Genomic DNA, 11,757 nt, shown 5'->3' with positions numbered 1-11,757 from the left:
GCATTGAATTTTTTAAAAATTTGTGTACTCCACCAGCACAGTTTGAGAGTGCTCCTCCTACCACACCCTCATCACTATGGGGTGGGAGAGAGGCAGATCTTCTCCTCTGTGGATCCCAGCAGTACTCTCCATGGTTCCATAAAGGCCCCAGCCCAACTAACCTTATGAAAGAAATCTGATACAAGCACTAACATTATTCTTCCTCATGTTGTATTTTATTACTATTTCAAAATAGTGACTATCTTATTCACTTACACAGATACCAGCGTTGGCCAAGAAAGAGAATGTTTTCCTATCAAATGCCCCCAGGACCCTAAAAGAAAATTGGCCCTCTCTGTATATCCCCAGAACAGGTTCCAGCACTTATTTGTTCAAAGGTCTCTCACTCCCATCCTCTCCTTACCATTCCCAGGGCCACCAGAAATTTCACACCTTTATCTTGTTGTGTCTGGACTATGGTTTCCCAATCTCCAGTCACCTCTCCTGTCCCCTCCTCAACTCAGACGCATCCCACACACAAATCAACCACATCATTTTCCTTTCGTCCTGTCATTCCTCTGGTCACAAAAGGCCTTGGTGTCTCCCGAACGTAGATGGGGTAATATTCAGACACCCCAGTTTAGCAATGGGGTCCTGCATGCCAGGACTCACCCCAACTGCCTGACTCTATCTCCCATCACTCCCCCTACACACACACACTTTCCAACCCAGGTGGGCCAGCCTCCTCTCTGGAGCAGTATTCCCACCTCCGTGCCTTTCTTTCCACCACTCCATCCTCCTTGAATGCCCTTCGGACCCTTTTGTATTCTGTCCTTCAAGCCTACCTTACTTAAGTGACCCCTCTTCCGTAAAACTCCCTGAGCACTGTTGCCCACCGCCGTTTCTAAGCACTGATGGGAAGCATCTGTTACTATCTTTTTGTTTCCAAATATCTTGCCTTTCCAAACAGATCATAAACTTAAGGACAAGGACAATACTTTTTTCCCTGCTGTTTAAAGCACAACTTTATTGAGGAGACACAAGTCTTAGATTAACAAATATAAACCAATACAAAAGTGTAGCTTATTCATGATGTATAATTAGTTCGCTGTCAGTTTAGATAGATGAAAGAGTAAAATTAATCTCAATCTAGATAACAAGATCAAATCAATAAACGCTTTCTTCGCACAAGCTCTAATATTCATTTGGCATCCTTAAAATGGTTCAGCCTAAACCTGACCATCACAACCAACATCCGTCATTGATGATGATCTGCAATTTTCATTATTCCAAATAGTAACTCAAAGGATCTCTTTGCCATATAAGCACAGTGAAAAACAAAGAATTTATTTAACACATTGTTCCCAAGTGCAAACTAAAAATTATCTCGATACCATTTTGAACAGACCCCAAATTAGAGCTTGGTTAATACTTTAAGAACTTTTACTTTTACAACCAGATCATTGTGATTTGCTAATGCTTTGATTTTCTTAACACACACTCCAGATTCTTTGAATAAGAAAAAAAGTGAATTTCTGCTAAATTCTTTCCTGGATGATGCAAGCCCTTCACTTTTTATGTTGTCATTTATATTCTCAAATAGGGTAAGGATATTAAGAAGAATTTCTCTATCCCACTCTTTGTTAAAGAGGGAAATCAATTCTGATGGTACTTTACAACTGACTAGCTCTCTTGTCATGGCTGGATTTTCAGTAAAGTTTATAATTAGTTTCATAATCTGTATCTTGGTGAAGTGATTTCCAAGGAATAACAAAGCAAAAAAGTCTGGAAAAGAATAGGAAAGCAAATGTTGATAATGATTAGTCACAGTCATGTTGGTTAACAGTCTTAGTCCAGCCATCTGTACAGCCGAGTCCAGACGACAGACTACGGTGTCATCACACACTTGACTGATATACGTCTTAATCTTGCCCTGATTTTCAGCATTCACACTCAAATTATTAAGGGCATTGTAAGTCTTTTCCCTAATAATGGGATCTTTCGTTTTTATCAGTTTTGCAATAATTGGGACACCACCCAATTCACGTATGGCATTTTGGTTAAATGAATATGCTGCATTGTTACCCAGAGTGACCAAGGCTACTTCTTGAATAAAAGGATCATTTGTTCTCTCCAGGATGTTAAGGACCTTTTGAAGGTCGGGAGCACTCAGAATATCATCAATTTTATAGGGAAAGTTGAACTTGCCCCTGCGGACAGGCCACGTTGTAGCTGGAACCTTGGTGCTCTTACTTCTGGTCTTTCCCTTGGATTTTCCACTTCCCCTGCTCCCAGCCCTAGCCCCACTCCTGGTGGGGTGGCAGCCTCCACCCCTGCCTCCTGGGCAGGGTAAACTCGGTGCAAGGGTCCTGTTCCCAGAGATGTTACCCACCCTGACCCCTTTGCCAGCCTTAGCGCTTGCCTGCTCCTTCAAAGTGTTGAAAAGGGCCTTAGCCTTGGCCTCTAGGCCACCTCCCTTCTGAGATCCCGAGTGGACCTCTTCCTTTACACGGGGACCACTCTCTGGTCCCAAGCTCACCTCAGCCTTGGCCTTTAAGTCACCCTGAAGTTTGGCCCCAGTCCCAGCCCCTGCCCCAACGTTAGCTTTAGCTGCTTTCCCAGTCTCAACCCCAGTCTCTGACGTGTCACTGAACTCCTCGTCGTCATCCCAGATTTTCTCATTCTCATCTCTTCCCCAGGTCAGTCTGTATACGCAGTAGCAGGCGCCAGCCCCGATGACCACGCCGGCGGCCACGCAGCCCGCTTCCCGAGTGCGGCCCATGGTAAGGCTGGAGCGAATCTCTTAACCCCGGCAGACAGCACGCTTGCTCTGGCCCAGAGAAGTGCGCGCACGTGGAGGGTGGAGTTTTTAGCTACTGCTGGCAGGCTCTGCTGCAGCTGCAGATACAGCGGGACCTAGGAATAAAGCAAAGATTTCAGGCTTCGGGCTACCTTCCTTTTGTGCCCTTGCATGCAGACAGACTGGACTACCGACCGACAAACGTACAAAAGTACGGGGATACTGGCAGGGACTCGGGGCTTGGTATCTAGATCACTTTTCCTCCATCGGGAAGCTAATTTTGGAAATTTTCCCCACCTCCAGATTCTCCAGCCTCACACTCCACCACCTTGCTCCAGAACGTTAAAGTATCTGATCAGTTAGTTCCCTACCACCCCTGTCCTTCCAGATGTCCTGGGGGCAGTGGCGCCCTCACATATACCTGCTGAGGTCCAGGCAGTTTCTTCCTTCTTTTTCTTGCCTCGAAGTGCACTGCGTCATGCAAACCTGCAGACAAGGCGGGGGCGGGAGGATGGTGAGCGCTCAGGGGACAGATGGACCTCACCCAGGATACGACATATGTCCCTCTCATAAATCCCTTGCCCTTGTCCCGACTTGCTCAATGTTTCCCACATTCGTTTACCCTCCTCTCCTCATAGAGCTTCGGCTTTGAAATTGATTATCTCCCTCCCTCTTTTCTTTCGAGGATCCTATCCTCCAACCCTCCACCTCACCCCGACCCCTGTCAGTCACTTCCTCGGAAGGTAACGCCACACCCCCTTCCTTGTAATAAAATGTATGGCGTTGGAGCGACAGTATCTAGAAGCCGGACTGGCGTGAAATGCATAAAAGTCTCGAACACTTCCCATGCCTCTGCAACCCCCACTATCTCAAAGGTACCAGGGCAACCCTCCCCCCTGCCCAATTATACCAACTTCCACTGCTCGGGAGAAATTTCCTTCCTCCCTCATCTCCGTTTCCGCCGCCTGACAAACTGTGGCACTGAGTGCTCAGGGGACAAACAACAAGAACACTGTGCCCCAACAGTAATTTGGAGTAATGTCCTCCCCACCCCAAACCCAGGACTCTCTTGACACCCGCCACCTCCCAGCCACATCATTCACTGTCTTGTACCTGCAGAGCACGTTCTTTTGCAAGTTTCGAAATGGTGAAGAGGGGAGGGAAGGAGGGGGATGTGGAGGAGATCCATGGGCCCACTCCAGTGTAAAGTCGCCACCATCTTCCACCCCAGGAGTCCCCAAACAGTGCCATGACCCTCACTCTGACCTGCTTGGTTCTCGACAATTTTCCTTTTCTTCCTGCTCCTAGGGTTGCATTGGCCTTCAGGCGCAAGATCCACTGACGCAGGCGACACGGCAAAGACGGATGGCTCAGCGGACAGAACAGCACTTCGGAGAGTCCCAATAGCAGGTTCTCCTAAGTCGGAGTCCTGGATGTCAAATAGATTTCATCTTTTTGTCTCTCACCCTATTCCCACTTCTCTGGACTCCGCTGACACCCGCCCTCCCGCTACGAGGCCGTCCACCCATCCCTCCCCCCGCCCACCCAGCGGGCGGCCATTTTCCCAGCAAAAACCACGCCCCTTTCGAACACTGGAAGAGGGGCTGGGAGGCGGGGCGCGCGGGCACGGAAAGCCCGCGGAGCGAAAGACAGAACGATCACTTCTGTCCGCCTCCCCAGCGCTCCCACCCCCGGGACAACCATTTTTCCTGTAGGCAGTCACAACCTTTTTCCTGCAAAAAATGGCAGGGAGATTGCTGGACAGTCAGGTTATAACGGGCCAAAGTTAAGGCAAGCACCTCAGCCATCCCCGCCCTTCAGGGGCCGCGGGCAAGCCCAGCTTTACACTGACCTGCAGGGATTCGAGGCAGATTATTCCTTTGCTCCAAATGGCACAGCACCCTACTGAAAGACAAGTGAATGACAGACAGACGCTCGGCCCCAGTATTCTGGCTTGGTAGAGGACCAGCACACAGGACACGAATCCTAATACCTGCCCCTCTCGATTCAAGGCCCTGGATGCCAAAGTTCCCCGACTCCTCCCCCGCCCCGGTCTGGAGTCTACCCTGGAATCCAGCCCCCACGGGCCACCACTTTTGTTCTAGGAAGGGCTGGGAATAGTGCAAGGGTGTGGAGAAAGCAGTCCGCGTCCCCCTTCGGTCTCCACCCTCCGCTGCCCGCACCGCAGGGACCTCCAGGCAGCACCCATCCACACACAGACCTGCTGGGATCCAGACCTCCTCCTCCTCCTCTCCCGGACACAGGCCCTCCCGCCCTCTGGGCAATAGGAAGAGGGCAATCGGACCAAACGAAGACCAGGACTAGAAAGGCGTCTGCACACGTCGGCTCTCGCTCACGTGAGGGACACGTCACCCGTGAGATCAGGACCCCAGTTACCACTCCCACCAGCAGTGCTGCAGAGGCCGGCCTTCCCCCTTCCTTCCCTGCCACATCAGGTCCTGCCACTCATTTTCCTCTTCTCCAACCCCAGAGACCAGAAGTGCTTCCCCTTGTAGCTGGAATTTGCCTTTCTTTGATTAACAGGGAGGGGTTGCATCTACTCTCATGTCCATTGGCCTTTTCTTGTTTTTCAAGGAATTTTTTTCTCTTCTCTACTCCCAGTCCAACTGCCTTTCCCTGCATCTCCCACGCCCCCCCCCCAACATTTTCCCTGCATCCTTATACCAAAGGATAGGCAGGATCTCAGAAAAGGAGATAGGTAATGGGAGGGGCTTACTTTCTTAAACTTTTCTGTTCATTTTTTAAAAATCACTAATGCACTACTTTTATACCGGGAAAAAAAGTGATGCTATTTTCATTTGAGTGGAGAAGAATTTAAGTGGGAGGAAAAAAACCCACAAGGCCTAATTAATTTTATTATATTTATTTGTAACACAAGTAAAATATTTCTACTGATTACAACCAAGTAGCTTTCAAAACATACCAACTTGCTTTAAAACTGAAAACTGGAATTTTTTACATGACCAATGAATTAGTCCACGAAGAGACAACCAGTTATGTAATCTTGGCCATTTTACAGAAATGATTCATTACTTTTTCTACTTTTGGACTAACTTGCAATTTGATAAAATAAAAGCAACACAATTCTGTCTTGTTTAATTAAAGAAAAACATGTTTCTAATGTTCCAAAGGCTTGGCCAACTGTTGTGTGAACCTCTTGTGATTTGATGGCTGCTCTGAACACCTGCCCCTGGATTAAATTCCAGTCTACTTAAGCTGAGGCAGCCGAGGGTGTGAGGAATGCAGAAATGGTCTGATCCTCCTGCCCTGTCAAAAGGTGGGCAAGGTGATGTCTTCCCACCCCTCCCACATTCCAGAGCCTCTCATCCCCTGTATTCAGGCACTGAATACAGTTTGTTGTTCACTCCAAAAATATGCATGAACTGGTGACCAAGGTGGTAAATACCACCTTTACTTAGGTGACCAACCTGAGTAAATACCTTTGGCTCCCTCCACCAAATTCCCACAGGGGTGACTCAGCAATGCATAGAGGGGATTGCTGTTCCCACCTACCCCTCTGCCCTTGTTCACGGTGTGGTGCCCAGGTGAACATTGTTGCTAACACTGTCTGCTGCATCCACCTGGCCTGAGAGGTGCAGCCTGCTGAACCTCTCACCTCTGGCCTTACCTCCAGGGCACCCAGAGAGAACCGAAGCTTATTGCAAGGTCACTGCCTGCCAGTCCACATCCACCTTGGTGCACCCTCAGCCAAATGTATTCCCTGACCGAAGTAACAGTCCCCACTGACCACACTGATTAACCTAGACTAGGTGTTCTCACCGGGGCCAACTCTGTGGACCACCTGACATTGTATCAAAGTTGTGTGCATACATATGTTCATTTTAGTGGGAAGAGGACTCATAGTTCTCATCAGATTCTCACAGGTATATATGACTTTTTAAACATTACTAAGGGGCTGGCCAGTTACCTCAGTTAGAACTAACTTAGCCTAATGCTACTAACACCAAGGTCAAGGGTTAAGATCCCAGTACTGGCCAGCCGCAAAAAAAAATAATTACTAAGAACTACTGGCCTAGAAAAAGATATATTCCCACAATAGAATCTCTCTCTCTCTCTTTCTCTCTCTCTCTCTTTGTCTCTAGTTATACACTCATCTTTTTTTAAAAAAAGTCTGCAAACAGTGCAGATATGTAAAGTAGAATGTTCAAGTTCCCCGCAATGCCTGTTCTATAACCAACCACTTTTAACATTTTCCACCTTTTTCATGCAAATATAAAAAGTATATGTATGCAGATGTGTCAGGTTCCAAGTTGAACAACAGTATACAGGAAAAAAGTTGACTTTTAGTGCAATACTTGCAATAAATCTGAACTTTAATTTGAGAACTGACATCTGTACAAATGGAGTCTTTCTATCCATTTTTTGTGATCTTCAATAAATTTTATGTTTCTTCATACTTATTACTTATTAAGTTTATTCCTAGGTATTTTATTTATTTTTTTCTGTTTTTATGAATGACATTCTCATTATGATTATATTTTCTACCAGGTTATTACCTGTCTAAAGAAAAGCAATTAATTATGACATATCCCTGTGATTTTTCTTATTATTTCTAATAGTTTTTCAGTTAATATCTATGTTTTTTTCTAAGTATGCATACATAATATCTGCAAATGATTATTTTTCATTTCTTCTTTTCTTTTTTTTTTTTTTTTTTGTCTTTTTCGTGACCGGCACTCAGCCAGTGAGTGCACCGGCCATTCCTATATAGGATCCGAACCCGCAGCAGGAGAGTCGCTGCACTCCCAGTGCTGCACTCTCCTGAGTGCGCCACGGGCTCGGCCCCACTTCTTCTTTTCAATATCTATATTTCTAATTCTTTCATTTTCTGCATGTACTACATTGACCAGAATCTCCAGAACTATGTTGAATAATAGTGGTGATTGAGGGTCTTCTGATCTTGTTCTTGAAGAAAATGGGAATGCCCTTAATATTTCACCATTTAGCATGATGTGACATTTGCTGTTTGTTTCTGATGTGTTCTCTCCTTCACTGTGTATGTGTGATTGGGGGGGATGTCTAAAAGCTGCCCTTTCATAGCCCTTTTTATAAGACTGAGAAAAATTCAATTGTCCATATCATTATATTGGGAGGGGAAGGGGAGTAGGAAAAGCTGCCACAAGTGCTGTGCTTATTGGGAATATATTGGTGAGCAAAAACACAGACTTTGCTCTCATAGTGAAAACAATACTTTAATGAAATAAGCACACATACACATTAACTGAGAAAAATACTGTGAAGGAAAGGAACACTGTTAATACAGTATAAGCGGCATAGTTTGGGGATCAAGGAAGTCTTCCTCGCTGGGGCAGAGGGAGTGAAATTTTGAGCTGAGATGAAGGAAAGCAAATGTTAACTAGGAAAAGAAGAGAGCAGAAAATAAATGTCTCAGTTTTTCCACCCCTCTGTTAACCATTGCAATAACCAATCTACTTCAATTCTAAAATAAATCCTGTGAAAACCACTGCTGACTTTTCAGTTGATTCTTTCCAGGTTTTGTTGTTGTTTCATAGATATCAACAAAAATGTATGAGTATATGTAGATACATTATCTGTGTGTGTGTACCCTATATCTTTTAAAAATAATTTGGGATCATACTATGCATATTATTCTGAAACTATTTTTTCACCTGATATACAATGTAAATTTTTTATCAGACACAATAATTTTCTGCGGTGTGAATTTACCAAAATCTAATAAATGCATTACCAATTGATATTTAGCTGTTTATCTTCGTCTATTACAAAAACGAAGCAATGAAGACTTTTGTATACATATATTTTGGCAATCGTGGTATTATTTCTTTAGGATAAATTTCTAGAAGTAAAATCACTATGTCAAAGTGAATGTCCATTTTAAATTTTATCCGTATTGCCAACTTCCACCTCTTAAATTTTGATGTGTGTGTGTGTGTTGTGCTCCAAAAAATTTAGATTTCTTTGATTATAAGTGAGACTAAGGATCTTCTCATAGGTTTGTTAACGTTTTGTATTTCTCTTTCTGTTAGCTGCTGCTATGGATTGAATTGTGTCCCCCAAAGTTTCATGTATTAATCCCCACTGTAATAGTGTTGATGATAGGAAATACTATTATGGTAATTGAAAGGTGGGGCTTTTGAGAGGTGATTAAGTTGAGAGGTCCATGCCCTAGTGAATGGATTAATCCATTCATGGAGTAATAAATTGATGGTTTAATGGATGGTAATAGGTATTGTTCTAGTAGCTTTATAAGGAGAGCGAGTGAGCAGGTTAGCTCTCTTGCTCAAGCTGTTTGCCATGTGTTGCTGTGAGTCACTATTCACCAACAAGGCCCTCACCAGATGTGTTCCCTGGACTGTGGACTTCCCAGCCTCCAAGACCATAAGGAACAAATTTTATTTCTTTATATATTACCCAGTTACAGGTATTTTGTTATAAGCAACAGAGATGGACAAATACAGCTGCCTTTCCCCATTGTTTACTAGGTTGCTCATCTTTTTCTTATTAATACATAAAAACTTTCTGTAAATTAAGGAAATGAGTCCTTTGACTGTCATAAGTGTTATAAATATTTCCCTAGTTTATAATTTTCTTTGGAAATTAGAATTTTTTTCATCTTTATTGAAAAAAATGTATTGACTTTTTTTTTTTTTTTTACATTTTTGAGATTTTGTGTCCTGCTCAATATTATAACTAAATTTTTGGTCCATATGGAATTATTTTTTTTCAAATGGTTAGCAAATTGTCCTAATGCCAATTATCAAATAATCCTCTTTTTAGCTCACTGATATAAAATGCCACCTTTATCATAATTATCATAATCTAAATAACCATATATATTTGGATCTATTTCTTGACTCTCTACTATGCTCCTTTAATCTGTTATTCTTTATTTCTTTGTAAGTATCAAACTGTTTTAATTATAGTATCTTCATAATATGTTTTAATATCTGGGAGGGTAAGGTCTCTCTCTTACTCTTTTTTTTATAATTTATCTGCCTATTCACATGTATGTATCTAGAGATTAAAATGTATTATTTTGTTAAATTACCCTAAAAATCCTGTTTGTAATTTCAATTTGAATTACATATAATTTATAAGTTAACTGAGGAATAATTGGCATCTTTATAAGAATATCTTTTTATCCAAAAGCCTAGGTTTTTTGTTATTTGTCTTAATTTATATTTCTCAGCAGAGTTTCCAAATTAAAGAAAATAACTCTTAGAATATTGCCAGGCATACTGTAGGTTAACAATATATATTTGCTGAATAAATGCATATATCTTGCAGATATTTTGTTTATTCCTAAGTAGTTCACCTATTCCCATGGATATTGTAAGTTGAATCTTTTCTTTATTTAAAATTTTCTGTTTATTCATTTTATATATGAAGTGATTGGTTTATGTCTATTGATTTTATAACCAGCCTCTTTATGGAATTCCTAAGGTGTCAAATAGTTTTTAATTGATTCTTTTAGATTTGTTTCATCTGCTGTAATGATAATCTTGCCTCCTTTTTTCCAATATTAATATTGCATTTCTTTCTCTTGCCTAATTGCATTAACTAGTACTTCCAGAACAATGTTAAAAAATTGTGGAAATAACTGGCATCCTTGTCTTTTTGCTGATTTTAATGGGAATGCATCTAGTGTTTATCCCTTAAGCTTAAAGGGCTTCTTGTTAGAAATTTATATATTTTTGTCATGTTAAAGAAGTATCTACTTATTCTCACTCCAACTAGTTGTATCCAGAAGGCATCTGGCTTCAAGTACAATTTGGTTCTTAAATTCTTTTTTATTTTAATTTACGCATTGCAATTGTACATATTTAGGGGTACAATCTGATATTTTGATATGTGTATGTTGCATAATAATAGAGTCAGAGTAGTTAATGTAGCAATCACGTCATGCATTTATCATTTCTTTGTGGCAGAAACATTAAAAAGCCTCTCCTGTAGCTATTATGTAATATACAAAACTTAACTGTTAAGTACAATCACCCTACTGTGCAATAGAACATCAGAACTTATTCCAGACAACACCAACCTCCAGGATTCAATCCTTGTACTGGCTGGCCACCAAAAAAACAAACAAAAAACCCGTATTCTACCTCTCTTATAGTAATTTTGTACTTGTTGGCCAGCCTCTCTCTGTTTTCCTCTGCTAACCACTGTTCTATTCTCTGCCTCCATAATGTCAACTTTTTTTTTTCTTCTTAGATTCCACATATGAGTGAGGTCATGTGGTATTTGTCTTTCTGTGCCTGGCTTACTTCACTTAACATAATGTCCTCCAAATCGATCCACGTTGCCACAAATGACAGGATTTCATTCTTTCTATGGCTGAATAGTATTCTATTGTGTATATACGCCAGAGTTTTTTCTATCCATTCATCTGTTGTTGGACACTTAGGTTGATTCCTTACCTTGGCTATTGTGAATAGTGTTGTGATGAACTTGGGCGTGCAGGTGTCTTTTGATATATTAATTTCATTTCCTTTGGATATGTACCCAGTAGTGGGATAACTGGATCAAATGGTAGTTCTATTTTTAATTTTTGAGGAGCCTCCATACTGTTTTCCATAATGGCTGTACTAGTTTACTATCCTACTGACAGTGTACAAGTATTCTCTTTTTTCCACATCCTCACCAACACTTTTTTTCTTTTGTCATTTTGATAATAGCCATTCTAACTGGGGTGAGATGATATCTCATTGTGGTTTTAATTTGCATTTCCCTGATGTTTCATTAGTTGAACAATTTTTCATATGCCTGTTGGCCATTTGTATGTCTTCTTTTGAGAAGTATCTGTTAAGATCCTTTGCCCATTTCTCAATTGGGTTATTTGTTTTTTTGCTGTTGAGTTATTTAAATTCCACATATATTCTTAATATTAACCCCTGGTCAGATGTATAGTTTGCAAATATTTTCTCTAATTCTATAGGTTGTCTCTTCACATT

The 11,757-nt window shown here is 41.8% G+C and overlaps 1 protein-coding gene across 5 annotated transcripts; it reads right to left on the bottom strand.

Moving 5' to 3' along the window:
• Positions 1-989: 989 nt before the first annotated feature.
• Positions 990-5,107, bottom strand: ARMCX1 (armadillo repeat containing X-linked 1). 5 transcript variants are annotated; one of them, XM_063083731.1, is made up of 5 exons: positions 5,001-5,107; positions 4,632-4,684; positions 4,046-4,208; positions 3,201-3,265; positions 990-2,895 (listed from the first exon to the last, which is right to left on the bottom strand). In XM_063083731.1, the coding sequence occupies exon 5, from the start codon at positions 2,759-2,761 to the stop codon at positions 1,394-1,396; it is 1,368 nt and encodes a 455-aa protein (XP_062939801.1). In that variant the 5' UTR covers positions 2,762-2,895; positions 3,201-3,265; positions 4,046-4,208; positions 4,632-4,684; positions 5,001-5,107; the 3' UTR covers positions 990-1,393. The 5 variants fall into 5 exon arrangements, with proteins under 5 accessions (XP_062939801.1, XP_062939803.1, XP_062939802.1 ...); XM_063083733.1 differs by having other exon boundaries at positions 4,046-4,195; XM_063083732.1 differs by having other exon boundaries at positions 4,632-4,681.
• Between the last annotated feature and the right edge of the window lie 6,650 nt (positions 5,108-11,757).

This window comes from Cynocephalus volans, chromosome X (genome assembly GCF_027409185.1).
Source record: "Cynocephalus volans isolate mCynVol1 chromosome X, mCynVol1.pri, whole genome shotgun sequence".
NCBI lineage: Eukaryota > Metazoa > Chordata > Mammalia > Dermoptera > Cynocephalidae > Cynocephalus > Cynocephalus volans.
The sequence above is the reverse complement of the archived record's forward strand: the minus strand, read 5'-3'. Positions and strand labels throughout refer to the sequence as shown.